At 52.1% G+C, this 26,261-nt stretch overlaps 2 protein-coding genes across 2 annotated transcripts in view; one reads left to right on the top strand and one right to left on the bottom strand.

The window, feature by feature from the left end:
- Positions 1 to 6,103, bottom strand: part of CATSPER2 (cation channel sperm associated 2) — a 13,802-nt gene extending 7,699 nt beyond the window's left edge. Inside the window, exons 1-7 of the mRNA XM_026648567.2 lie at positions 5,970 to 6,103; positions 5,739 to 5,898; positions 4,767 to 4,940; positions 3,281 to 3,349; positions 2,032 to 2,204; positions 1,147 to 1,302; positions 641 to 765 (exon numbers count right to left, since the gene is read on the bottom strand). Coding sequence (XP_026504352.1) covers positions 641 to 765; positions 1,147 to 1,302; positions 2,032 to 2,204; positions 3,281 to 3,349; positions 4,767 to 4,940; positions 5,739 to 5,898; positions 5,970 to 5,981 — 869 coding nt within the window. The 5' untranslated portion in view covers positions 5,982 to 6,103. The remainder of the gene's footprint in view (positions 1 to 640; positions 766 to 1,146; positions 1,303 to 2,031; positions 2,205 to 3,280; positions 3,350 to 4,766; positions 4,941 to 5,738; positions 5,899 to 5,969) is intronic.
- Positions 6,104 to 11,704: 5,601 nt separating this feature from the next.
- Positions 11,705 to 25,371, top strand: PDIA3 (protein disulfide isomerase family A member 3). Its single transcript, XM_024216337.3, has 13 exons — positions 11,705 to 11,952; positions 14,519 to 14,597; positions 16,009 to 16,126; positions 17,128 to 17,235; positions 18,884 to 19,013; positions 19,681 to 19,797; positions 20,355 to 20,480; positions 21,332 to 21,514; positions 22,121 to 22,229; positions 22,455 to 22,583; positions 23,775 to 23,854; positions 24,515 to 24,572; positions 24,945 to 25,371. The coding sequence occupies exons 1-13, from the start codon at positions 11,801 to 11,803 to the stop codon at positions 25,059 to 25,061; spliced, it is 1,506 nt and encodes a 501-aa protein (XP_024072105.2). The 5' UTR covers positions 11,705 to 11,800; the 3' UTR covers positions 25,062 to 25,371.
- Positions 25,372 to 26,261: the final 890 nt, after the last annotated feature.

The following is a 26,261-nucleotide window of genomic DNA, read 5'->3' as shown; positions in this document are numbered from 1 at the left end:
CGCCGCCGAAGACCCCCGGAGCGAGTGGAGGGCCCGCCGCCGAAGACACCCGGAGCGCCGCCGGGTGAGTAAAAGCGCCGCAGCGGGTGGTGCCTTTTTTTTGATCGCTCCCCCTGTTCCCCCCACCTGGCTACGCCACTGCCCCCCTCACATGGAGGTCTAGACTAACATGGTCCAAGTCAGACACTGGCCAGGGCTTGTGAACTGCAGCCTTGTATCAATGCTACACGGCACCGTGACTGCCCTCGGCATCTCCAAGAGCATCCAGCAGTTCCAGAGTTAGACCCCATACGTACACCAAAGGGAAGGCACTGAAGTCTGAGGGGGGAGGTGGGTGCCATCAAGCACAAAGCCCAGCTTTTGGCAGCTGCTAGGCCTTGCGGGTGTCCCACTGGAGCCCAGCACCCATCAGTGGCCAGCTGTAAAGTGTCAGTGTATCCCCCAGCCCACATCCCCACTGCTCCGCGCCTTCCAGCTGGCTCTGCAGCCCCATGTCCTCCCGGAGGTTGTGAGATCACCCAGCTGAGGAGCAGGAATAGAAAGGTGAAAGAGTAGGACAGCAACCCCTATGGCCAGAGGGAAGAGGGTGTCTTGCTGCTGGGTGACAGGGCATTACACCACCATAAGCAAGGAGATGTACCTGAAATACATGCTGTACTCCAGGTCGGTGCGGTCTGACCGACTGTAGCTCTCGAAGAAGAAGATGCCAGATACGGCAAACACGTAGAAGAAAACCACCAAGAGCAGCAGGATGAAGGTCATGGCCTGGGCAAGGGAGAAGCAGAGAGGAGCCGGGGCTGAGGGGAGCTTGGGGCTGATGCTGCCCAGGGAGCTTACAGTCTAGATTAGACCTAGTACAGCAAGGATGCTGCTCAGCAGAGGGATGAGCTAGGCCAAGGCAAAATGGGGCAGGTGCAGCCAAGGTCTCCTGGGGGTGGGGGGGTTGGTAAAAATTAACCTGTGTGTGAGCAATAGGGGCTGGGGTTCCATAAACAGGGAGGTGGCAGTGCTGGGAGGCCAGTGCTATGTGCCCAGGGCAAGGCTGAGTGCTGGGAGACTAACCAACAGGAGGGAGTTGGCACCCGTGCAGCTCCCCCCCAGCCCTGGCACCTGTCTCAGCGTGCCCACACCTCACCGGTCTTGTACCTTCAAGGTCTTTGCTATTGCCAGGATGATCACCCGAACTTGCCGGAATTTGGAGAAGAGCTTTAAGGTGCGGAGGATGCGAAAGGCCCTGATGATTCTCATGGCAGCTATCTTGTTGGTTATGCCAATGAAGTCCAGGAACTCGGGGATCACAGACTATGAGCCAAGGGAGCAGAGCAGCAAGATGACCATGCTCAGGTTATGCTGCCCTGCACAGTCAGGCCAAGCCACACCCCACCTGCCCCCTCCCCCACACACACAGCCACTTAACAGGGCATCAACCCACCCACCCACCCCTCTGCATTGCAGCCTTCTCCCCCAAGATTTGAGCCAGGCTGGCAGGGAGTGTAAGAGGGACCGGCTCTGAGTTGGTGCCCCCAGAATCATGGCTTTAAAAATAATAAATTCTGGGTTCTGTCTTTGCTTTCTAAGTTCTGAGCCTTTAGGGGTCACATTTTCCAGCTTTTTCTCCCTAACCAGAAACTTCCCTTTTACTTTTTTTCTTATAATGAAAGCTGAGTTTCACAATCACATGACTCCGGGAGCTGGGGCCAGAAGAGACACCACATAGCCCAAAGTGCTGATGCTGGAACTGGGTGATGGACTGGAACCCCTAGAGGGCAGATGTAAGCATCACAAAACCACTGGTAGTTTTGAGGCATTTGGGCACCACAATACATGACCAATAACGAGCATGAGTAGCCAGAGAGGAGCAGTCTCTGTCCTGCATTGGGACCCCTTGAGAAAGCCCCCTGAACTGTGAGTCCCACCAGACCTTTCTGGGCACAAGGCTACTCAAGGTGATGAAGCAACAGGGAGCTAGTCTTGTGGTCCATGCATTGCCCTTTGCTTCCCCTCCCCTGTTGACTCCCCCGTGTCTCTCACCACTACAGTAACGCTGAAGTCGAAGACATTCCAGCTGCTTTTCCAGAAGCCTCTGAAACTGACAATCCAATTCAGCAAAATCTCCATGATAAAAATGAGGAGGATGACCCAGACGGTCACCTCTAAGGTGAGCTTCAGGCTCACCAGGCTGGCATCCATCTTGTCCATCACCTCTGGGAAGCACAAGATACAGTTGCTGAAGCCTGGCTCCAGCAAAGTGTTGACTGGGGAAGGGAAATACCATGAAGGGGGGGACGGGCAGAAACTCCTTGTGTATCACTGACTATTCGACATGTCCAGCCCCAGCTGAGGATACTGCCATGCTCAGTCAAAGCTGGACCTGGAGTCGGAGGGCACCAGTGGAGAAGCACTAAGTAACTGGTCTCTGGGAACTCGCAGGCATTTGCTGGCTGTGCCCTGTGGGGCAGACTGTTCAGGGTGCACGTTGCTGCTCCATACACTCCTAAGGTGCTAGTGGCGGTGGTACCCTGCTTGGTAACGTTTAGCATAGTCAAGTCCTTCTCCTCTGGCCCTGGAAGGGGCTCCTCGTTAGTGGAGACTGGAGATGTGAGGACTCTTGGGGGAGGTGAGCACAGGAGAGGCCTCAGCAACTCCCTCCCCCACATCCTGTCTCAGTCAGCCCAAGCTTAGATTGTGGCCTCCTTGCACCAGGGACTTCAGTCTCTGCCAGGCACCAAAGCCTCTATAACAAGCGGTGCACTGTAGAAGGACGTCACCCTAGTGAAAAGGGCTGAGTGGGGGCTGAGTGCCTAAGCCCTGTGGGAGACAGGGACATGGAGGGGAGACTGCACCAGCCAGGAGTGGAAAGAGCTGGGAGAGGTGAGACTTTGGGCAGGGGAATGAGCCCGTGGAAGGAACTGGTGTCCAGTAATGAAGGGCTCTGAGCTCTCCACCTCTATGTCACTGGCTCTAGGCCAGGGCAGCAGTGATTGAGAACAGTCACCATCTGATGGCTAGTTGGTGGCTTAGCTGAAATTAGATGGTGCTCTGAATTCAATACGTCATGGACAGGTGCCTACACCACAAAACCACCATAACTTGGTTCTCATTGGCAGCCTCCTTGCTCCAATTATGGACTGGCCCAGGAGCCCCCTCTTGCCTCTGGAGGCAGGCTGCAGGGGCCTGAGCCCACAAGCACTATATATGCTTGGGCACAGAGAGGCTCAGCTCCCAAGGCTGCCAGGCTGGCACTACTTGCACGCGCATGGAGGCCCTGTCTCCCTCTCACCGCTCTTGATCATAAGAACCAGCATGTTCAGGAAGATGAGACAGATGATGAAGCTTTTGAAGATGGTACCTGGGGTTTCTTGCTGAGAAATATGCAGGAAACTGTGTGTTCTTCCGTCAGACTCTACAGGGGCTGGGGCATCTACGCTTAAGAACTCAGAAGACAATGGGTAGTATCCAGAGCAGCTCTACTGCTGAAGTAACAGAGCTCCACACACAACCCCCAAAGGAGCACAGCATCCCATAAAGCCCAAATACCAGCACAAGCATCCTAACACACCCTCAACAATGTGCCTCAGCCACTGGACCGGCAGACAGGAGATCATGAGCTGTTTGCCCATGTCAGAGGAAAGGCATGTGGAGAAACAACCATCCACCTCTAGCTTGGAGCCTCAAAGTGCCCATTTCCTGGCCTTTATCTCTATCCCTTCTCTACCCTGACCACCGTCCCCATGGCACTTACCCCACCCCTCATTAGGCAACAACAATTCAGATTTCATCCACTAAATTGGACTTTATATACAGGTGGGAAGCACTGACCACTAGAACAGAGGTGGGCAAACTATGGCCCGCGGGACTGTCCTGCCCGGCCCCCAAGCTCCTGGCCCGGGAGGCTACCCCCGGCCCCTCCCCTGCTGTTCCCCCTCCCCCGCAACCTCAGCTCTCTCCGCCGCCAGTGCAATGCTCTGGGCGGTGGGGCTGTGAGCTCCTGGGGCAGCACAGCAGCAGAGCCCGGCCTGACCCGGTCTCTGTGCTGAGTGGTGGAGGCAGCGGTGGCATGGCCTGGCTCCAGCCAGGCGGTGCGGCTGTAGCACCACCAGCCACCGGTGCTCCAGGCAGCACGGTAAGGGGGCAGGGAGCGGGAGGGTTGGATAGAGGTCTGGGGAGTTTGGGGTGGTGGTCAGGGGGCAGGGGTGGGGATAGGGGTCGGGGCATTCGGGGGGGAATGGGGTTGAATGGGGGCAGGGGGGCAGTCAGGAAGAAGGGGTGGTTGGATGGGGCAGGGGTCCCGGGGGGGCAGCCAGGAAGGAGCGGGGGTTGGATGGGGTGGCATGGGTCCGGGGGCGGTTAGGGGACAGGGAGCGGGGGGTGTGGATGGGGCAGGGGTCCCAGGGGGGCCGTCAGGGAACGGGGGGGTTGGATGGGGTAGGAGTCCTGGGTGGGGGGGGGAAGATAGGAGGTGGGGGCCAGGCCATGACTCCCTCCCCTAACCAGCCTGCCATACAATTTACAAAACCCGATGCAGCCCTCAGGCCAAAAAGTTTGTCCGCCGCTGCACAGAACCACAGAATACAGAGATGGAAAAGATTTATCCAGCCCCCTGCTGGTCAACTCTCCGCTTTGTCCAGTCCCAAGCTACTGGGATTCCATCACTTCTCTTGCAGCTGATTCTGCCTATCACACTAGGGTCTATTTTTTCCTTCTCTTCATACCAGCCCCCCTGACTCGCCCAATGGCAGTGTCAGTCCTGATTTGTCAAAGGATACTGTTCAGGACCCAGGATGCCCACATGGTCAGGGGAGGCCAGTGGCTGCAGCACACTTGGATGCGGTTGCGTAGGCGTTTCTCTGGGGTGATGACGGTGTTCCTGACTGGGGTTATGTTGAAACGAACCAGCTGGTGATGGTCTGTGAGCATCAGCTTCCTCTGCTTCTTGGGGTCTGTAGGGAACAGTGACACAAAACTCCTCCCAGGCCGTTCCTGGAGGACATGCAGGGAGGAAGAGGAGCCAGAGAGTCCAGCACAGCTAGACCTGTCCCCAGCAGGAGAGAGTTTCAGCCAGTAAGGAGAGGGGGTGAAAATGCCTGTCCCCTGCCTGCACTGCTGCGTGATACCCCTGGGGGAGCTGCGTGGGTGCAGAAAAGCACATTTTGGCCCAGATCCTCAAAAGTATTTAGGCTTCTAACGTCCACCCATTTCGAGGATCTGGCCTTTCCTGCCTCAGTTGTGGAGAATAAATACAGGTAAGAGAGCAGCTTAGACCACTCACCCAAACCCCAGTATAGAGCCACGGCCCAGCTGCAGCCCCAGCCATGTCACAGCCATTTGCAGCTAGGATGTGGAGGGAAGCCAATCAGGCTGGCACCTCCAGGAACCCACCACCTCGCCCTCACCTCCTCCGGAGTCAATGCTAGGTTCATGTCAGCAACCCTGCTCCTGGGGAGAGAAACACCCGCATGTTCTGATCCCGCAGTGTGGGCAGACCCTAGGAGAGAGATGGGCTCACCACCCTCAGTGCCCAGAGCTCTCTCCAGTGACCTCAGCACGGAGAAACTCGGCAGGCCTGTCCAGCAGAGCGAGAAGCATAGGGCATGTTGCTGGGGGGTGGGGGTCCCTGCAAGTGGTTTGTGGGGAGAGAGAAGCACTCAAGGTGAGATGCTGAGAGGTGTCTGAGCTCCTCAGTCATTCCACCCCCTCACAGGACCCCAGCTGTTGGCATAGTGAGAGTGGGTTGTTACCAAGGAAATCCTTGATATTGTGCCGTGGGATGGCATGGCTCAGTCCCTGAAGGTGGTCAATCAAGTAGAAGGTGTAGATCAGCTTGGAGCGAATGGCGTCAGCTCGGGGAAGCAGCGTAAATGGGGAGCTGACTTTGGTTTGGGAAGCATCCTCTGGGCTCTGAAAAGAGAAAGAGAAAGCAGCAGCGTGGAGCCAGTCTGAAACAGAGACCCCCCAAAGAGAGCTCTTACCTGGGGATTCATGAGTCCAGCTTGGCTTCTCCTTCTTGTTCCCTGCGCGGCTCAGAAGGTTCTTTGCTGTATCATCACAGAACTCTGCAGTGACCTCACAGTCTGGACTAAAGGAAGGGGACACGGCTGGCAGGTGCTCAGTGCAGCATGAGCGGCTTGGCAGAAGTTGATTTATTTTTTTAACAGTTTTGATGGATAGGATCAATATTTATTAAATTTGTTTTTTTTTTAAACTTTCATCTATTTAAAGTTTCACAGTTGTGGGAAGTCGAGGGGGTCAGACAACTGTTGTTTGATGACAGTAGTCATCAATATTTAAAACGTTAAACAAAAACGTTAAAACGTTATAGCGATCAAAGCACAAACTGTCAGCATCACATGTCAGAACATACAGAGTAAACATCCTTCAAGCTGACTCTGAAGTTCCCAAGCAGCATTTGTCTTACTTTGCCTATCTGTAAATTTCTGTTATCATGACTGGAAATATTTGTTCGCCGATTTGTCGGTGTGTGGTGACATCGATGTTTGCCAACATTTACTGATAACAAAAATTGAATCCTTCCAAGCCTGAGCATGTGCTCCTGAAATCAGAGGCAGTCTGGCCATCTAAAAGCTTCTGCTGTGCCCTGGCAGTCTTCAAAGAAAGCTTCACTCTGAGGGATAGGGGGAAAATGTCCAGTGGGCAAAGGCTCCAAGCAGAGTTCTTTCTATTTCTCTGTCTGACTTGGGTCCTGGACTCTGTTAACGTCTTTTACGTGTGAATTCATCTGTGATCAAATGCACTGATGACACAAGGACAGAACTTCACAGTGGCCCAGGTGGATCACAGCAGTCAGGGCTGTAACCACTAATAATTGTAAAATCCAGAATCTGGAAGAGAAAATAAAACATTCCAGACACACCCAGTGCATTAGAGTGTGTCAAGGTGCACAAATCCCCTACTGAAGCAAGGAAGGAAGGGGTTAATGATCGGACCTGGACACAGTGGCTGAAGCTGGCCTTGCCACACCTGTGGGAAACACCAAGCCTGGGGGAGTGGGAGGAAATCAAAAGGAGGAAGTAGGCCCAGAGCTGGGCGGTCCAGACAGAGATCCTAGGCCAGGGATGGCCAACCTGCTCCGGAGCCACATGCGGCTCTTCAGAAGTTAGTATGTGGCTCCTTGTACAGGCACCAACTCCGGGGCTGGAGCTACAGGCACCAACTTCCCAATGTGCTGGGGGGTGCTCACTGCTCAGCCCCGGGCTCTGCCACAGGCCCTGCCCCCACTCCACCCCTTCCCACCCCCTCCCCTGAGCCTGCCATGCCCTCACTCCTCCCCCTGGAGTCTCTTGCACAGCAGGAAACAGCTGATCGGGAGGTGCAGGGCGGGAGGGGAAGGCGCTGATTGGCAGGGCTGCCAGTGGGTGGAAGGTGCTAGGACTCTACTCAGCTTGTGTGGACTAGGCCTTTCCTCATCCTGCACAAAGAGCTTTTTCATGGACCCGGGTGCTCCTGTTGCAGTAGGGAAGGTGCAGGAGGGTGCAGTGGGGAGCATCCAAGAAGGTCTCAGATAAAGAAGATACAGGCAGATAAAGAAGCAACCTTCAGTTTGAAAGTGTTTGAAGAACCACTGCCCAGGTACACGCTCCAGCAGCTCAGGTTACGCTTGAACCACCAGTTGTGGCTCGCTGGGACTCAAGTGTGCACCAAGAAGTGCAGTAAGTGCTGCTTGTGAATCATGAGGGCTGCTTTTCCCTCCCAGTCACTCCTAAGCAGGAAGGGAGCTGTGAAGGAACTGCCATGCCGCTGCTTCACAAAACAAGTTGTCATGGTTACAGGGCCAGTTGTACCTCTGTCTCTTTTCTGATCTTGGCACACCCCTTAAGGCCTCCTGCCTTTACCTCTCCTCAGAGCGCCCTGTCACGGATCCTCAGGATCAGTGCTACGGCCCCAGCTTTGGAACAGTCTCTGGGAGGACCCCTTCAGTGAGCCAGACCCCCTGAGGGTCTCACCCTTCCTCCAGGGCAAGCCATGCAGCATCACCACCTCCTTAGGCTGCATCTCTGGCCCTTCATAGACTATCAGGGTTGGAAGGGACCTCAGGAAGTATCTAGTCCAGCCCCCTGCTCAAAGCATGACCAATCCCCAGACAGATTTTTGCCTCAGATCCCTAAATGGCCCCCTCAAGGATTGAACTCACAACCCTGGGTTTAGCAGGTTAATGCTCAAACCATTGAGCTATCCCTTCCCCCCACTCTGCTTCCCATCATGAGCTCCAGTCAGCGAGTCCCACGAAGGCAGACCCCTGAGGGAGACTTGTACTATCTTAGGGAGCAATGCAGCCCCACCAGCATCTGCAGGGGCACTCACACAGTGCTAAGAAACAGTCGGGTTTACTATCAATTGGAACACAGCATAGGAAGGCCCTGGTTAGCACAGAGAAAATAAAGCTACAGCATGGTCCATTATGGTTAGCCCAGAGCCCCGGCCAAGCAGTGTGACCCCCTTGGCTCCAGCTCTGTCCCTCTCTCCTCTTTGTTCAAGTTCCTGGTGCCAGTCTCACCTGGCCTCTCCTCAGTCCTTTGTTCCCCAGCTGGTCAAACACAGGTAGCAAATGTCCCAGAGATTGGATTTGCCATTGCGTTCACAGACTCTCCATTGACCTGGGTCCCAAACTCAAAAAAGCTAGGCATCAATCATGCCTGCATCTCTGGGCCTCTCTACAGAAAACAGCTCTTTTCCACCCCAAGGTGACAATACAGCATATAGAGGAAACTGAGGCACACACACTATTTATACAAAATATTAAAGTTCCCACTTCATCACACCCTCACTCTTTCACGGAATACTGAAGGCCAGGGCCTAATCTATCAATTGTGCTTGCCTAAGAGGTCTGACTGGGTTCAGCAGCTGCCATTCTTCCCATCAAGAATCTGCAACCAGTGGTGAACGTAATGACTAGACAGCCTTCTTAAAACCCAAATGATTGTTTCCTTTGCAGTAAGAACAATGCATCAAAGGATTAAAAACAGTCTACACACATCTATCTTACCTAATGCACACCAGCTCCTGGCAGTAACCAGGCAGGCCTACCTTCTTCTGATACCCCCAGTGGGTGCTTGCATCTTAGTCTGGTTCCTCATAATCAGTGGTTCTCAACCAGAGATATGCCGAGGTGTTCCACGGGGTACATCAACTCATCTAGATATTTGCCTAGTTTTACAACACGCTATATAAAAAGCACTGGTAAAGTCAATACAAACTAAAATTTCATCCAGACAATGAGTTGTTTATACTGCTCTATACACTATACACTGAAATGCAAGTACAATATTTATAATCCAAATAATTTTTGTTATAATTATATGGTAAAAATGAGAAAGTCAGCAATTTTTCAGTAATAGTGTGCTGTGACACTTTTGTATTTTTATGTCTGATTTTGTACGCAAGTAGTTTTTAAGTGAAATGAAACTTGTGGTACACAAGACAAATCAGACTCCTAAAAGGGGTACAGTAGTCTGGAAAGGTTGAGAGCCACTGCTCAAAACAACTTCCCCTCTCAATGTTCATCTTTAAACTACTGTTGGCCTTTTGATCTTGCTAGTTCCTGTACTTTGGCCCTCCTGGTCAAAACCAGTTTCATAACTTGGCTGGAGCAAGGAGGTGGAATCTTCTGAGCTTAATAGTTTGGACAGTCTTTCTTAACAACCCTGAAGTGTTTACCAAGGGGTGGGACTTATCTTGACCATTTGTTTCCCTTCCTCTTTGTTTTTCCTGACAGCCCTCTATTAAACTAAACAAACATATTCATGCAGTACATATTCCACTAACCATATGATAATGCGACTATATAAATCCATGGTATGTCCACACTTTGAATACTGCGTGCAGATCTGGTCACCCCATCTCAAAAAAGATATATTGGAATTAGAAAAGGCACAGAAAAGGGCAACAAAAATTATTAAGGGTATGGAACAGCTTTCATATGAGGAGAGATTAAAAAGACTGGGGCTTTTCAGCTTGAAAAAGAGACGAGTAAGTGGGGATATGATAGAGGTCTATAAAATCATGACTTGTATGGAGAAAGAGAATAAGGACGTGTTATTTACCCCTGCACATAACACACAAATCAGGGGTCACCCAATGAAATTAATAGGCAGCAGGTTTAAAACAAACAAAAGTACTTCTTCACACAATGCACAGTCAACCTGTGGAACTCATTGCCAGGGGACCTTGTGAAGGCCAAAACTATAATGGGGTTCAAAAAAATAACTAGATAAGTTCATGGAGGATATGTTCATCAATGGCTATTAGTCAATATGGCCAGGGATGCAACCTCATGCTCTGACTCTTTCTAGCCTCTATCAGAAGTTGGAAGTGGACAACAGGGAATGGATCACTTGATCATTGCATGCTCTGTTCATTCCCTCTGAAGCATGTGTCATTGGCTACAGTTGGACGCTAGGATCCTGGGCTAGATGGACCATTGGTCTGACCCATATAGCTGTTATGTTCTTAACCAGATTGTATGCAGTGTTACTGTAGCCATGTCGGTCCCAGGATATTAGAGTGACAGGGTGGGTGAAGTAATATCTTTTATGGGACCAGCTTCTGTTGGGGAAAGAGACAGACTTTTGAGCCACACAGAGCTCTTCTTCAGGCCTAGCAATAGAAGACATTATCGCACCCACCTTGTCTCACTACCCAGAGTAACAAAGTTTTCATACAGAGCAGCTCCAGTGCCGTTATGCGGATCCTGACTGCTTGTGCTCATCTTTATTTCTAGTGTCCTAGCCAAATGCCACCTCTGTAATTACAGGCTGTCTCCAAACTTTCCTCTGAAGCTTCCATTTAGATATGGGAATCTCGGTCACGTCTTGCCCTAATTTGGGGTATGGTATTGCTATGTGCTCAGGGGGCTGGGGGTGCTGCTGACAAAACCCAGGTATTTGGGGTTTGTTATCACTACTTCAAGCCGGGGGTGTCACCGCACCAGCCCATGTGCTGCTGCCGATCACCCCAGACAGCGGCAGGTCCGTGGCAGAGATGGTTTGTGTTGATGGGGAAAGTCTCCGTTGACACGAATTCAGAGGCTCCGCTGGACACGTTTCCACGAGCAGGATGGTGCTGTGTCGAGCAGGAGGAGAAGCGAAAGCTGCCAGGCTCCTGGGACCCGCCTTCGGACCGAGGCAGAGGCAGACCTGCCCTGGTAGGTGAAACCGGCTCTGCCCACAGGTGGGGTGTGACCAGGGGCCGGGCTGGAGTCTGGCTGGGTCCCCGCAATGAACTCCGGGGCCGGGCCGGGCCGGGCGCAGCGTTCCCCCCGGCGGAGGGAGCGGCCTGCCCGGGCGCGGGGCGCTGCGGGGCCGCCCGCGGAGCCGGTGAATTGGCCGAGGCGGTTGCGGCTGTAAAATCCTGGGACTGACCCCCCCGGGCCCGCCCCCGCAGGCCCAGCGCCGGCCCGGCCCTGCCCGCCTCCCAGCGGTTGCCATGGCTGCCAGCTCCCCGAGGGGCACGCGCCTGCTCCAGGCCCAGCCCGCCGGGGGCGGGGCCGCCGCTCAGTCGCCGCCGCAGAGCCCGCCCCCGCCCTGAAGCAAACGCCGCGGGGGCGCGAGGGAGGCAGCGATCCAGCCCATTTATAGGGCACGGGCCTGAGGGGTGGGGACTCTGAGGTCCCCAGGCCCCGCCCACCCTCCGTGACGCGCCACGCGGGTGCCAATGGGGAGCTGCCACACTACAGATCCGGTTCGGGGGCGGGACTTCCGGCCCTGGAGCCGCTCGAGTCGAGTCCGGCTGCCGCCGCGGAGGGAGCGAAGCAGGAACCGCCCGGCCCGACTCGCCGCTGCCCGCCATGGCTCTGCCCCGGTCGCTGCTGCTGCTGCTCCTGGTCCTCGGCCCCTGGCCGGGCCGCGCCTCCGACGTGCTGGAGCTCGGGGACTCGGACTTCGAGAGCGGCCTGGCCGAGCGCCCGGGGCTGGTGCTGGTGGAGTTCTACGCGCCCTGGTGAGCGGGCCGGGCCCGACTCCCCTTCCCCCGGGGGCCGACTCCCCTCCCCCAGGGCTCGGGCCCCCGGGCCTGACTCCCCCCCCGCCCCCCGCCGGGCCCCCGGGCCTGACTCCCCCTCCCCGCCGGGGCCTGACTCCCCTTCCCCCGGGGGCCCGGTCTGACGGTCGGTGCGTTTGGCGCCAGGCCTGGTTCCGCCCTGGCCGTCGCGGCCCGCCTGTGCCCCGGGAAGGGCGCCCGGGGTTTGGTGCAAGTCTCGCTCCTCCGGGCCCGCGGTTCCCTTTGGCGGGAGCCCCGCGGGGCCCGGCTCCCGGCTGGCTGAACGTGGGGCCTGGCCTCGCACGTGGGTGACTGTCAGGCTGTAGCCCCGGAACGCGGGGTGGGCTCGGTCCGCTGGGAAGCGGTGACTCCGCTGCCCGGTGTGGTGCGGAGACCGTGAGACCAGCACCAAAGGCCTTACTCTGTGCTGTATCCTCAGGGCAGCAAAACTGCCTCGTGTAGACAAGCCCCTGAGGACGGAGAACTGGAGACAGCTCTGTGGGGAACCAGACCTTCCTGGCTGCGAGTTGGGTGTGGCCTAGCAGGCTCTCCTCCTTTCGCACCCCTTGCTGAACGTCCTGTGGTGGCTGCCGCTTCTTGTGACTCCCCTCCCACCAGGTTGTCTTTTAGCCCCACCCCTTGTGGGGTAACAAAATCCAGCAAAAATGAATGTCCAATGTGCTGCCCTTGATTCTGGGCCCAGTGGTGAGTCCGTCCTTCTCTCTGGGCATCTTTATTTCTTAAGGGTTTCACGCTTTCAGGTGGCTGGTGGGAGACCCCAGGCCTTCCCTCTACCCTGGGCTCCAGCACAGGGACCCTAGGACAGGCAATCAAGGTTTACTCTGGCAGACTCTTTGCTGCTTGTTGCCTTGTCTTTTTCCAATATACAAAACGAAAGTAACTGGTAAGTGCAGAGTTATCGGAACTTATTGCAAACGCCCTGTTTGAAGGATACTATGGTAGACTACTTCCAACTTAATATGATAAAACACTAGGTTCAGTGGTATCAAAACAATTCTGAGTTGGAAATTGGACACCTTAAGATAAGGGTCTGTGTTCTCTAGCTGACTGTTCTGCATTTCTACGAAGTACTAACTGCTTGCTTTACTTATGAACTTGTCACAATTTTCTAATTGGACTGAACTGCCTGGTATAGAGTGAGAAATACAACTTCCATCATGCATTGGGTTGCAGGAAGATGAGGAGGATCCTGCTGTGGTGTCTGATTTTAATTGGTTAGAAAATGGGGTTTTGTTTGCAAGTCACTGGTGAACACTCCACAAGAGTGGTCCCATTTTGATCCAGCTCCAGAAATATGCAGGACTTCCTAAAGCATCCCCTCGACTCTATGGAATAGTGAATAAGTCAGCAACTCACTGAGTACATTTGTCTAGCCCAACAAATGTATTAACACCTTGTTTGTGACAAATGGAACAGCAAATCTTGGTCACTTATAAAGATTCTTTTGAATTAAGGAAAAAAACCACTAGCTCATGGACAGGCTTTCATTAGTTAAATTGCTTGAGGGAGGCAGAGCAAAGGAAACCTAGGATTTCTAGGAACTTTGGAACTGGGTGTCATGGATATAGTTCCCTTCATTCTGTGCCACTAGATTTTGCAATATACATCTCAATAAATGTTGCCAGAGGATGGAAAGCTACAGTGTGTGGTGGATAATGCTGTTGGCACCAGAAGATGTTTGACTAATGTTGCCATTTTGTTAGTCTAGGTTACTGATTACCTGGAATGATTAAAATAGTGGTATATTTTTACTTTCAGTTCTGTAAGGAGTTACTCAACTTTCAGGATTATTAAAATGAATTTAACTTCCCTGGTGCTGAAAACTGCAGAACTCTGTAAACTAGACAGCAGTTCACTGCGTGACAAAGCTGCAAATACAACTTGCCATGTGTTTCAGGCCTGTATTAAGTGTCAGATTATTTCGTGGTTCTGTGGTTAGTGTGTTGAGAATTAAGTTATGGAATCTTCAAGTATTCGTACATTTACCTTAAGTCTTGTTCCTGTGTATCTTCTACTGCAATGGATAGAAAGTCAGGACATGGCAAGTCCATTCGCAGTAGGTAAATGTGTTGACTGGATGATTCATTAATATTAGGTTTCAGACTTAATTCCACTCATCTCAGTGGGCAGGAGTTAAATCGCAGTGCTTAGTGCTAATGGTTGTTGGGCATCTGTAGGAAGACAATAGTGTGCTGGCATGTATTCTAGTGAATAGAGTAAAGTCTCTGGGAAGATCGACACATTTTTTTCTTCCCACTCTGGTCAAGTAGGGGAACTCCAAAATGTTGGGAAGGAATAATATCAATGTGACTTACTCCATCTCTTTCCCTCAGCCCTTGTCTGAGCTCCAAGTTGAAAATCCTTCCAGGAAGCCTCATTGTTTCTATGAAGGCTGTTTGGGTCGGTTGTGTGTGACAGTGTGGAGATCCTTTGGACAGATGCCACGTTTCCATTTACAATTGCAGGGAGGCTTTTCCTTGTAACCGAACTGTCACTTCCCCTTCAGGTGTGGGCACTGCAAACGACTAGCCCCGGAGTACGAGGCTGCTGCTACCAGACTGAAAGGAATTGTCCCTCTAGTAAAGGTATGGACCTCGCCTGAGTTCATGGTTCTGTGACATGTTACCTGCTCTGACTGGGCTGGAACCATCTTTGTGGTGGATTTTAAATGGTGTCTGGCACAGGCAGAAGATTTTCTAAAAGCTTGTGCTTGGGGCTGTACCCTGAGTAGTGCATCCAGTGTTTCCATGGCGATTTGGGGTCTGACTTAATTTCCTCTGTTTCATAAATGTGAGGGTGTGGGTTTCTGTTCTGCTCCATTTTGAGGGAATGGTCTACAGGGCTCCGAGCCCTCCTGCCCCAGATCTTAAGCAGATTTCCTCCACTGGAGGCAGTATTGTGCAAGTAGTGTGCTGTCTGCCTCTGGAGCACTAGGCATTCATTGCTGTCAGAGAGGATTGGTCTGTTCCTGTACAAGGCACGCTAGAGAGCCCGTCCCTTTACTGCTGCAATGAAATACTTTTTTGGACACTAGTACTCAGGGCTTGGGAAAAACAAATGCCGTGTATCTTCAGGGGTTGTATGCAGTAAATGACACTCTCAAACCCTGGGTTTAGGGGATTTTGAGGCCTAATGCACTTGCATCGCCTGCCTCTCCCTCTGCAGTGTGCAGAGCACTAGAAAGGAGTCTGTAGCCCTGTATGCAGACAAACTCCTTCCTCGTTCAGTGGTGATGGAGAAGCCCTCCTCGGCCCTACTCGGCTCACTGCAGGGGGCCAATGCAGGGAAGTGCCTTACAGCACTGCCTTGAGGCAGAGGGCTGCTATAAAGGGAAGCTCTCTCCTGAAGTGGTTAAGTAGTACAGGGAACCCTGTCACTGTTTGACTTGTGCAACTCCACTAAGCCAGTGCCTCATCGCAGTCTTTTCACACCATCCAGTCCCCGTTTACTTGTATCAGTCCCTCTGGGCATGGGGAGCATTCTTCTGTTTCAGCCGTCTCTAGGCACTGTTACACTGGCTGATTAAAGGAATTTTAGGGTTATCAGTTGCGCCTCTCACATTGCATCCGATGCACTTTAGTCTCTCATGTAGTGTCCCATCATGTGCTTCCCTAGCCTTGTTAGCCAGGTTAACTGTCTTCAGATCTCCCCAAGTCCATGTCCCGGCCATGCTGTGGGTGCACTAGATCTGGCCTATAAGTTTCCATGGGCATGGATACAGACTGCTCCATATTTTTTATAGCATTGATTGCATGTTCTGCAAATAAAGGCATACAGGGTGCCAGCTGAAGCTTGCTTTTGTTCCTATAACTTTCTGCCAGAAGCCCCCTCCCTGTGGATACTTTGCCTTTTAATGCCCTGTTGAGGCTGCATTTCTCTACTTCATAGAATTATGTGGTGGTCCCTCTATGGGGCAGCTGCAGCAGAGGAGTTTGTGCTGCGTGCCAACACTGCATGAATGTGACTGTGTTAAGGAGCAGTATTTCTCTTCTTCAGGTTGACTGTACAGCAAACTCAAACACCTGTAACAAATACGGAGTCAGTGGCTATCCCACCCTGAAGGTTTTCAGGGATGGTGAAGAGGCAGGTGCCTATGATGGGCCCAGGACAGCAGGTAAGGATCCTGGCATGGTGCTGCAGCACTTTCCCATCTGGATTGAATTTGGCTTGTTGCCATGGAGATCGGAGCATCCTGGCTGCATGGCCCACAGTTACCAGGCTCTACTTACTTGTCTGCATGGTGGTGGGAGGGATGGAGGTAGAAGCCCTGGATACTTGAGTATCTAATTGGTTCCTGGTAAAGATGAGGCACTGCAAGTCTGCCTTGTCCACAACAGCTGATCAGCAGTGGGAGAGAGAATATCTGTTGCAGGTTGAATGTACCAGATTGATGAATGTATCTGCCGATCTCTGAAATTCCACTGCCGTGCAGCTGTTGCCCAGGTCTTGTTGCTTAGTGCAGTGATCTCAGCCAGGGGTACGCAGAGGTCTTCCAGGAGGTACATCAACTCACCTAGATATTTGCCTAGTTTTATAACAAGTTACATAAAAAGCACTAGCAAAATCAGTAGAAACTAAAATTTCCTACAGACAATGACCTGTTTATACTGCTCTATGTACCATACACTGAAATGTAAGTGCAATATTTATATTCCAGTTGATTTTTTTGTAATTATAGGGTAAAAATTAGAAAGTAAGCAATTTTTCAGTAAGTGTGCTGTGATATTTTTGTATTTTTAGGTCTGATTTTGTAAGCAAGTAGTTTTTAAGCAAGGTGAAACTTGGGGTACACAAGACATCAGACTCCTGAAAGGGGTACAGTAGTCTGGAAAGGTTGAGAGCCACTGGCTTAGTGCTCCAAGGTCAGGTTTCAGAGCAGACACAGCGACACTCTGTTTATGTAAAGTCTTGTGATGAGCGTTGTGCACTGGTCTCTTGACTCCTTATGTTACCGCACTGGTAGCGAGGGGAGGAAGGCTTTACATTTGCATGGTAAACATTGGAATTCTTGAGGAAGAATTGGGGGTGAATAGGTCCAGCATGGAATCAGTCTCCTAGAACTCCATAAAACCATCACTCTAACACTGCTGTATACTTCTCTTCCTTCTTCCTCAGATGGGATTGTCAGTCACCTCAAGAAACAGGCAGGACCTGCCTCAGTGGCTCTCCGCTCTGTGGCAGATTTTGAAAAATTCATCAGTGACAAAGATGCATCTGTGGTGGGTGAGTAGTACGAGCCAGCACAGCCTTTAAACTACATTGGCTACTTTGTCGTGGGGGAAACCTGTCTTTCAAGTCCTCCAAGCACCTACAAAGCACGTTGCTACTGCTCTCAGAAACTTGTAAATAGCTGGAGATCTCTCCTTGAGCTTACACATCCACCAGTCCCCCTCCCTCTCCTTCTCTCCCCCTCCCTCTCTCCCCATCCCACTCCTTCTCTCCCCCTCCCTCTCCGCTTGCTGGAATCTGATCGCCTTGGGCTCTTGGAGCCAAACATGAACATCAAGGATTATATCACAAGATGCCCCCAGAGTATCCTAATTTTAAGTCATGATGTGACCGTGGCATATGAATGATACCAAAACATCCTTCCCTATCACTCATGCAGATCCACTGACACCCAGTCTAACTGTTTCTCAACCTTTGTGATACCAGGGAATGGCTTGCTGCCTTGCTAAACTGTGTCAGGGTCCGGTTCACAGATCGGTTGTTGAGAAACCCTGCCTTAGACAGTGGTGTCCAAAAAATATCTGGATGAGTCACCAGTATAGCCGGTGAAATAGCCTCAGAACTGCTGGTGCTGGACTATTAAGGGCAGCAAGGCAAGCAGCTCGCTTAGCTGAGGATAATGCCTTGGTGTACGGTTCTGGATGATGCATCACAAGGCTTTGCTTTTTCTTTTGGAGTAAGGTTAGTACTAGAGCACTGGATAGGCACCTACAGATGTATTTAAAATGTGAAGCAATAGCCAGGTCTCCCCAAGGACCCTGTTCTGACTTCATCCCCGGGCAATATACCGTACCCAGCCATACCTGACACATGCAGGGATGGCTGTCACATAAGCCTTGTAACGCTCAACAGTCTCGCCACATTAGCCTGACTCAGGTCATCGCAATAGCAGCTCTGCTAATCCAAGGAACATTTCAAATGGGAGCTTGAAGGAGACCAGAACTCAGTGGAAAAACTGCTCTCTGACTCCTGTGGAGCAATGCTTTGGGGCAGGAGTTCTCAAACTTCGTGGCACTGCGACTCTCTTCTGACGACAAATCCCTACATGACCCCAGAAGGGAGAACCGAAGCCCTAGTCCCACCGCTCCAGGAGGGGAAGGGGTCAAAGCCCAAGCCCAAAGGCTTCAGCCCCAGTCAGGGGGCCTGTAACCTGAGCCCCACCACCCAGACTTTGGCCCTGAGCCCCAGTAAGTCTAAGCCAGCCCTGGCGACCCCATTAAAATGGGGTCGTGACCCATTTTGGGGTCCTGACCCACAGTTTGAGAACCACTTCTATAGGGCACTGCCTCTGTCCAGACCCTAGCTGTCCAGCATGCAGTTCCATCTCTGGCTGCAAGTGGCAAACTTGGTGCCCAGAGGGCTGCAGTCTTCTGGGCTAGGGACTGGGCCGGATGTACTCCCAAAGAAAGCTGCTTGGCTCCTGCTGGGGTAGAAAGAAGGAAGGAAATGCTGGTGTATTTCTAAAGGAACACAGGGAAATTGAGCCTTGCTAAACAGAAGCAGTTGAGCTGGGCAGAGAAGAGCCCATTCGGAAGTGACAGATTCTCAGGCAGAATAAATACAGAAGAGTTGAGTCAACCAGTGAAATGGCATCTGCTGAGGCAGAGATTCTGTAGGGTCCCCGTGTCTCTCTCTGTTGCAGGCTTCTTCAAAGATGCATTTGGTGATGCTTATTCAGAGTTCATGAAAGCAGCCAGCAACCTAAGAGAGAGCTACCGCTTTGCACACACCAGCGAGGAGGAGCTGATACAGAAGTATGAGGCAGACGGAGAGTAAGTGGCTCAGTGTACAGGTGGTTCTTGTTGGGGCAGCAGGGACAACCTCCTAGTCCCCTCTCAGACAGTTGTGCTTTGGAAAGTGAGTTCCTTTCATAGCTTCCCATGTGGGCAAGACCAGATGAGGTTAATCTTTCTAAAATCAGTACTGTTGGGCCCAGCTGGCAGGCTGATCTGAAGGGATTTCCTACGTCCTGCTGTTGGGCACTTGAGACCCTTGAGCCATGAACTGCAGTGAGCGGGTCATGGTTCTTGTGGAGGGGCAGGGGAGAGAAGCTGACCTATAAACACTTGTAAAGTCTCCCTAGCCTGCTGGGCTGGTGTATGTGTGTCAAACTCCTGCCTCACATGGAAAGTACTGTACCAGGAGGACCTAAATTGGCTTTTCAAGCCTGGCTGTTTGTTCCCTTATTGCCCATCCTATTCTTCCCTTGTCACCACAGGGTGGGGGGGTTGTTTACTTGTTAACTGCCGGAAATCTTGCTGCTTGTTCTGGCTAGTAGCATAAGGCTTGGCCAGGTGGCTTCGGTACAGGTAGCTTTGTTCAGGACCTGGATGATCCCACTGTGTACTTGGAAAGGCGTCTACCGCTCTACCTGCCCACTTATCCCCATACTGCTAGTTCCTTCAACTGTTTCATGTTGTGCTCTCCACCTCTGTTCAGGGGTTTTGTCTTATTCCGTCCTCAACGCCTGGCAAACAAATTTGAGGACAGCACTTTGAGGTACACAGAGGACAAAATCACCAGTGGCAAGATCAAGAAGTTTCTCCAGGAGAACATGTGAGTGACGTCTCACTTCGATCTCAGGGCTAGGGTGGGTGACAGAGTTCAGCTAAATTCCTAGACTGTGAGCAGTCTGGCTTCAGTCCTATTGGCTGGGCATGGCTAGTAGCACTGCCTTTGGGCTACTAAATTCTAGCTGATCTTAGGGGTTCTTCTCGTCTAATGGAACACGCAGAATAGTTGGCTTCTGGGTACTCGGTGCACTGCAGGTCCATCATTCATTCTCAAGAATGAGATTTCTATGTGGGCTTTTCCTGCTGACTACTTGATTTTAGGTCAGTTTTTGTCACAAATAAAAGTAGGTCCCTAATTTGATCAAAACCCGTGTGTAACTTTGTATGTCCAGCTACAGTAGCAGAACCCCACAAACTGGCCTGATGCACGAATGAGCTATTTGAAGAAAACACTTTTCAAATAGGCCTGCTGGATATTGGCAATTGTATGGATCCTGTGATCTTGGATGAGAACAAGACTGCTAGGACAAGCTTCTTTCTGCGGGGGAGGAAGGGCTCAGATAGTGAGACGCAGGTTGCTAACTACTGCTTTGTTGATAGTTTTGGCATCTGTCCACATATGACAGAAGATAACAAAGACTTGATCCAAGGGAAGGACTTGCTGGTGGCTTATTATGACGTGGACTATGAGAAGAATGCCAAGGGCTCCAACTACTGGCGCAACAGGTAAGCAGAGGAAGGTAGATCCTAATCCACAGTCTTCCTCCCCTATGCAGTGCACTGTTTTCGTGGATTCCTGTGGTTTATCTGGCAGAATGCTGTCTCCAGGGTGCAAACTCAGAAATCATTTCTGGGACTCTAGTAAATTCTCCCTTCACCTGGCTCTGTCTGCAGGGTGTGTTGTCACTACAAGTAGAGAGGCGTTGCAGGCCACTATCCTGTTCCTCAAAATGTTGCTTCTGATTCTGGAAAACTGACTCTCCCAGCTTATGCTTCTGTGGCAAGCAGTTGGTGTTTCCATAGGTTGTAGGCAGCCAGCTAACATGCCTGGAGCATTCGTTCAGCATTGGGTGTAGACAGTGCATTTGGCACACTTATCAGGAGCTCTGATTCCTTTATCAGTCTGTCCACACCAGAGTTGCTTGACTGAGGCCCAGATCAACTAATCTTGCTGAGGAGGCTCATGCTCGATTCCATTCTTTGTACTCCACCTTACTGGAACTCGACTCACTATGCAGTGCTGCAGCCACAGGAGACCTGGTTGATCAGAGCTGACTGAGGGGTTATGGGTATTCAGTGCAAAATGGAGACTTGTTGAAGCTATGGATTGGGAGATCCCTAGGTTACACCCAGTTTAGTAGCATGTTGCTTTCTTTCCTGTTTCTCCAACTGCATTTTCATGTTACTTCTCTTTGCAGAACCTTCTAACCAGCAGATCCCCCACTAATTCTTGTTTCTAGCTGTTCTGTTTCAGCTTGAAAGAGGTGGCTCTCTTCCTCTCCCCAAGTGCTCTATTGTCTTGGAGAAACTGTTTAACATCTGTAAGCGTAACAGCACATTTCCTCTGCTTTACTCAGAGTGATGATGGTGGCACAGAAGTTCCTGGATGCTGGACACAAGCTCTACTTTGCTGTTGCTAGTAGAAAAACCTTTGGCCATGAGCTTTCGGAGTTTGGCCTGGACAGCAGCACAGGGGAGGTTCCTGTCGTTGCCATCAGAACCGCCAAAGGAGAGAAATATGTCATGCAGGAGGAATTCTCGTAAGTCCTGGGCGTGGTGCCCCCTCCTAGTCCAGTCACAGGCAAAGCCCCTCTGATACTTACCACCCACCTGGGCTCACTGGGAGGACACCTGAGCTGGATGTTCCTGTGTGGCAGAGGAGTAGCTGTGGCTGTAGCCCAAGCCTGCCACTGGGCAGTTACACACTATGGAAGGGTTACATTAGGAGCTGCAAGCTCTAAGGATTGAGGCTTTAATTCCAAGATACCTAAAAAGTAAAGACCAGGGTAGAAAATAACATGCGACTGAACAGCAGGAGGAGTGAATACCTAAAATAAAGGGCATGGGAGAGAGACTTCAGCCTATCTCCTGGGTGGGAGAAGCGTGGGCAGCAGGAAGCCTGACTTACTGGGGTGAACATGTGCACCAGGCAGACTTTCCCAAAATCCTGGAGGTGGCCACGTGGCTTTTGTGCCCGGGGTCATCTGGGGGAGTTAGAGCCCTGGGTTAGCACTGAGGATCCAAGTGGCTTTCTTCAGTGTGCTGCTGTCTGTGGGTAGAATAAAACTCCCTCAGGATTTGTAGGGTGCACTTGCTAGTCCTGTGTGCCAGATGGCTCTGAAATGTCGCCTGTATTTGATTTGTAGCCGTGATGGGAAAGCGCTGGAGAGATTCTTGCAGGATTACTTTGATGGTAACCTGAAGAAATACCTGAAATCGGAGCCCATCCCAGAGAACAATGATGGTCCTGTGAAGGTAGGTGCTACTGAGACATGTTCAGCCAAAGGGTGTACGTGGCTGTTGCCTCTCCAGCTAGAACACTGCATGTTGAGCTGACAGAAGTGTTCTGTGCAGGCTTCAAGGACCACTGTGTGCAGTTTGCTGCATGAGGATCAGGCTCACTCAGGTCAGCCTGGAGAGTGAGCATGTGGTTTGTAATGTGCAGAAATGCTGCTAATCTGGAGAATTCAATCTTTCCAGGTGGTGGTTGCTGAAAACTTTGATGAGCTTGTTAATGCGGAGGACAAAGACGTTCTGATTGAGTTCTATGCCCCATGGTGTGGCCACTGCAAGAACCTGGAGCCCAAGTACAAGGAACTCGGAGAAAAGGTAGGCTGGGAGCTCTTGCCTGTCAGGTTTGAATGCAGCAGTCATCCCCCAAAACTGAGCTGTCCCAGGGTCATGCTCGGCTGGCCAAGCCATAAGGGGCCTCCTCTGACTGCTCTCTAAACTGGCACTGGTCAGTAAGCAGTTGGCTGCTTCTGCCCTCTAGTTACATTTGAGGTTGGCTGGCACCGGGAGCATCTCCTTTGGCTCTGGCCAGGGCACACCAGTATTCCCTTGTCAGTAACTAGCTTCCAGTGGCTGCATGTCTTTTCGGGTCACTGTCCTCTGTCCAAACATTGCTGAGAGCTGGTCCCCAGGGAATCCTTCCTAGAAAGATGCCTGCCTGAAGGATGGTTTGGCTATACTTGGCTCAGGTCTGGTCCCTTGGCTCCTGTAATCCTCAGTTCTTCTCCCTGTCCCAGAGAACTAACGCATGTGGGGAGAAGCATAGGCAGCAACCAATTTAATCGAATCACTAGAAATGACAAGGTCTTGTAATGATGCTCCCACTCTGTAATATGGTAATGTCTAGTTAAATAGAAAAATCTGATGAATCTATTCCGGTATCATGTCTTTTTAAACAGAAGTTTCCTGTTGTAATAATTTTGTTTCTGATATTTACATGGCAAGGGTTTGTGAACTTATTATAAATTGTTAGAGGCAGCAACTCCCCCTGCTCACCCAGGAGGCCTTGGCCTTCTCTCCTACAGGCAATGAGTGAGGGTGTATGTTGGAAGGATAGCCTCCTGAAGGAGACCCGAGTCAGAGGTGCTCTCTGGAGAGGGCCTGAATGTTGTACCTGCCCAAGTATCTCTATTGCTAGCCTGGATATCAGACAGCGAGCGTGTGCCCTCCTTACTGCCAATACCAGCCTGAACTGGCGCTGCCTGGTCTCTCGCAGGACAAAGCCTGGACTCACTAGATTATTTGTATTACCATAGCACCCAGGGGTCTTCGTTGTGTTAGGCGCTGTACAAATGAACGCTGCCGTCCCAGATCCTGCCCCAGCCTCCCTCGGCTGTTCTGATGCACCTAGCCAAGAGCCCCAATGGCTCCCCCATCTCCCCTTGGCCTTGGAACACACACATTCCTGGTCCTAGTGGAACATGGGGGGGGGGGGGTGTCAGCATCTTCCCCCAGCATCCACAATAGACTAGTGATGATCTCTTCACTAACGTGCTGTCCTACCAACAGCTCAGCAAAGACCCCAACGTTGTCATAGCCAAGATGGATGCTACAGCCAATGATGTGCCTTCTCCATACGAAGTCCGAGGGTAAGAGCTTCAGCTTGTATGACATTGGGTGGGGTAGCAGGGGAGAGTCCTGGCTACTGTCTCTAGCCAGTGACTGTGCTACAGAAGGGCTGGGGAATCTGTTTTTTTTTGGGGGGGGAAGAGACTGGCTCTGATGGCAGCTGGGGGCTGATGTGCTTGTAGTCGTGGTCACTGGGAACTTGCTTGTCTTGCTCCTGAGCAACTGTCAGCAGAAATTCAGACTTGGAGTAACTCAAATGCAAGCATCTGCCCTTGCTCCTGTGCAGGGTATCGTGTTTCCCAGCCCCACCTGCACACAGCTTCCTGAATGTCCCTGGCCCTCCCTTCTACTCCGGAGACTGTTCTTGAGGATGAAGAACTGCACTGGGCACCTATCTTTCTGCAAACCTGAATCCAGGTGCACTCAGTCAGCTCTGCTCCCAGGGCCAAACTGATGGCGCATGGCTTGCTACTGTTCTGGGCTTCCTCTGGCTGATGGTGCCTTGAAGGGCTTGTCCCTTGACTTGTGGGGCGATAGACTCCATGCAATAGAGATTCTCCCCCTTCTGTGGCTCAGGGCAAACCTGCTGCCCTGCATGGTGAGTGCTAGACTCGCCCTGAGGGGTTAGGACCTGAAGACTGCTGAACACAGTAGAGCTGACATGTCTCTTCTTTCCCCAGCTTCCCCACGATCTATTTTGCTCCAGCTGGTAACAAGCAGAATCCAAAGAAATATGAGGTGAGTGTCTGCTTCCTGCCCTGGGAGCTCTGCAGGCAGGTTTCCTCCTTGCCGCTACAGCTTTGGGCAGCGCACATGCAGGTAATCTCCCTGCAGCTGAAGAGCTGTGTGGCCGTGCAGGCCCTCAGGAACGCTGCCCTGCACACTGAGGGATGGCTGCCCTGTAGCTGCACCTCTAGGACATGTTGGTGCAGCCTGTGGGAGAGCCTTAAAGGGCTCTCAGGGAAATGGTGTGGGGAACCTTGGTCTCTCGTGAGGCAGTGAACACTCCCCATTCGGGGCCAGCAGGTGCAGATATTCCCAAGACCCCAGGGAGTGTCAAAGCCAGGATCCTAGTGCTCAGCCCTGGCCTCATGCTCTTGTTGTTTGCAGGGGGGCCGGGAGGTGAGCGACTTCATCAGCTACTTGAAGCGGGAGGCGACCAGCCCCCCTGTGCTGCAGGAGGAGGAAAAGCCCAAGAAAAGGAAGAAGGCCCAGGAGGATCTGTAAAGCACCTAACCACCCAGCTCACCAGTGTGTCCGAGGAGGAATTGTGCGGGCATTGGGGAAGCCCTGGGGCCAGCTGTGGGAGTGAAGAAACTGTGCCCAATGCAATGTGGGCTGAAGGGACCCAACTGCTGTACCTAGCTGTGTTTAATTTCCTGCCGTCTCTTTGCTGCATTCTTATGGGGCTGCCCCAGACGTGGGTGATGTTTGAGGGGTGGGGAAGGGGGGTGGGGCAGGGGGAGACGTGTTATTTTCTAATTTTTTTGTACATTTGGAGAAGTGAGACAATAAAATGGACCCCTTTAAAACCACACCTCTGTGCCCAGTGCTGCCAGTGGCTGCTGCTGAGTCCTGTGTAAGTGGTGCTAGCTGGGAGCCCATGGAGTGCTGCCCTGCTCTCAGCTGGGAGCCTCTCCTGGCTGTGTCCTGAGGGCTGTGAGAATGCATGGGGAACAAATCCCACCTGCCCTCACACTCCATTCCCAGTACAAGAGGCTGGTGGGGGACTAGCCACTGCCATGCTTCTGTGGAACTTGGCCTAGGAGGGGGCCTGTGGTGCAGTGGGGGTGCAGGACTGCATGGTGCTTAGGGGCAGGCAGGAGGTGCAGAGGAGACCCCTTCACCCCTTTGTGTACAGAACACAGGCTCTGCGGCAGGGCACAGCTGCCATCGTGAATGCCCCAGACACCAGTGGTGAAGTGGCAAGAAGCCTGCCTGAGGCCCATGCCTGGTCTGCTAGAGCCCATGGCTGCAGGCTCTGGGCTTCCTGCCATGGACCAGCATGTGACTTGGTAGATTCTGCACTAACTACCTAGCCATGGGCTGTGCCTGGTGTTCCTACAGTGGCCTCCAGGGCTCGAGTCTGGGCTTTGCGTGGGAGCAGCTCAAAGGTAGGCCGGTCATTCTGAGTGCTTCAAGCTGTGCTGAACTCAGAGTGGGTTCACTTGGTGCTGAGCCTGGCAGCACCTCTCCCTGGCATGTAGCCAGAGCTGTGGCAATGGTGTGAGCAAACCCTGCAGTGCCACAAGAGGCTAGGACCAGATGTGAAAGCATCCCCCAGTCAGATAGAAGGCAGGGCACTTTGCTTGGTGCTCAGCTCCCTTGTTCAGAGGGCCTCATGGGCAGGCCAGAGCTGTGATTGCAGCTGCCCCAGCCTCTAGGTGCCTCTTACTTCTCACTCAAGGGCCTCCTCAATACAGCTGG

This window comes from Terrapene carolina, unplaced genomic scaffold (assembly GCF_002925995.2).
Source record: "Terrapene carolina triunguis isolate 2854851 unplaced genomic scaffold, T_m_triunguis-2.0 Scaffold67, whole genome shotgun sequence".
In the NCBI taxonomy this organism is placed as follows: Eukaryota; Metazoa; Chordata; order Testudines; family Emydidae; genus Terrapene; species Terrapene triunguis.
The sequence above is the reverse complement of the archived record's forward strand: the minus strand, read 5'-3'. Positions and strand labels throughout refer to the sequence as shown.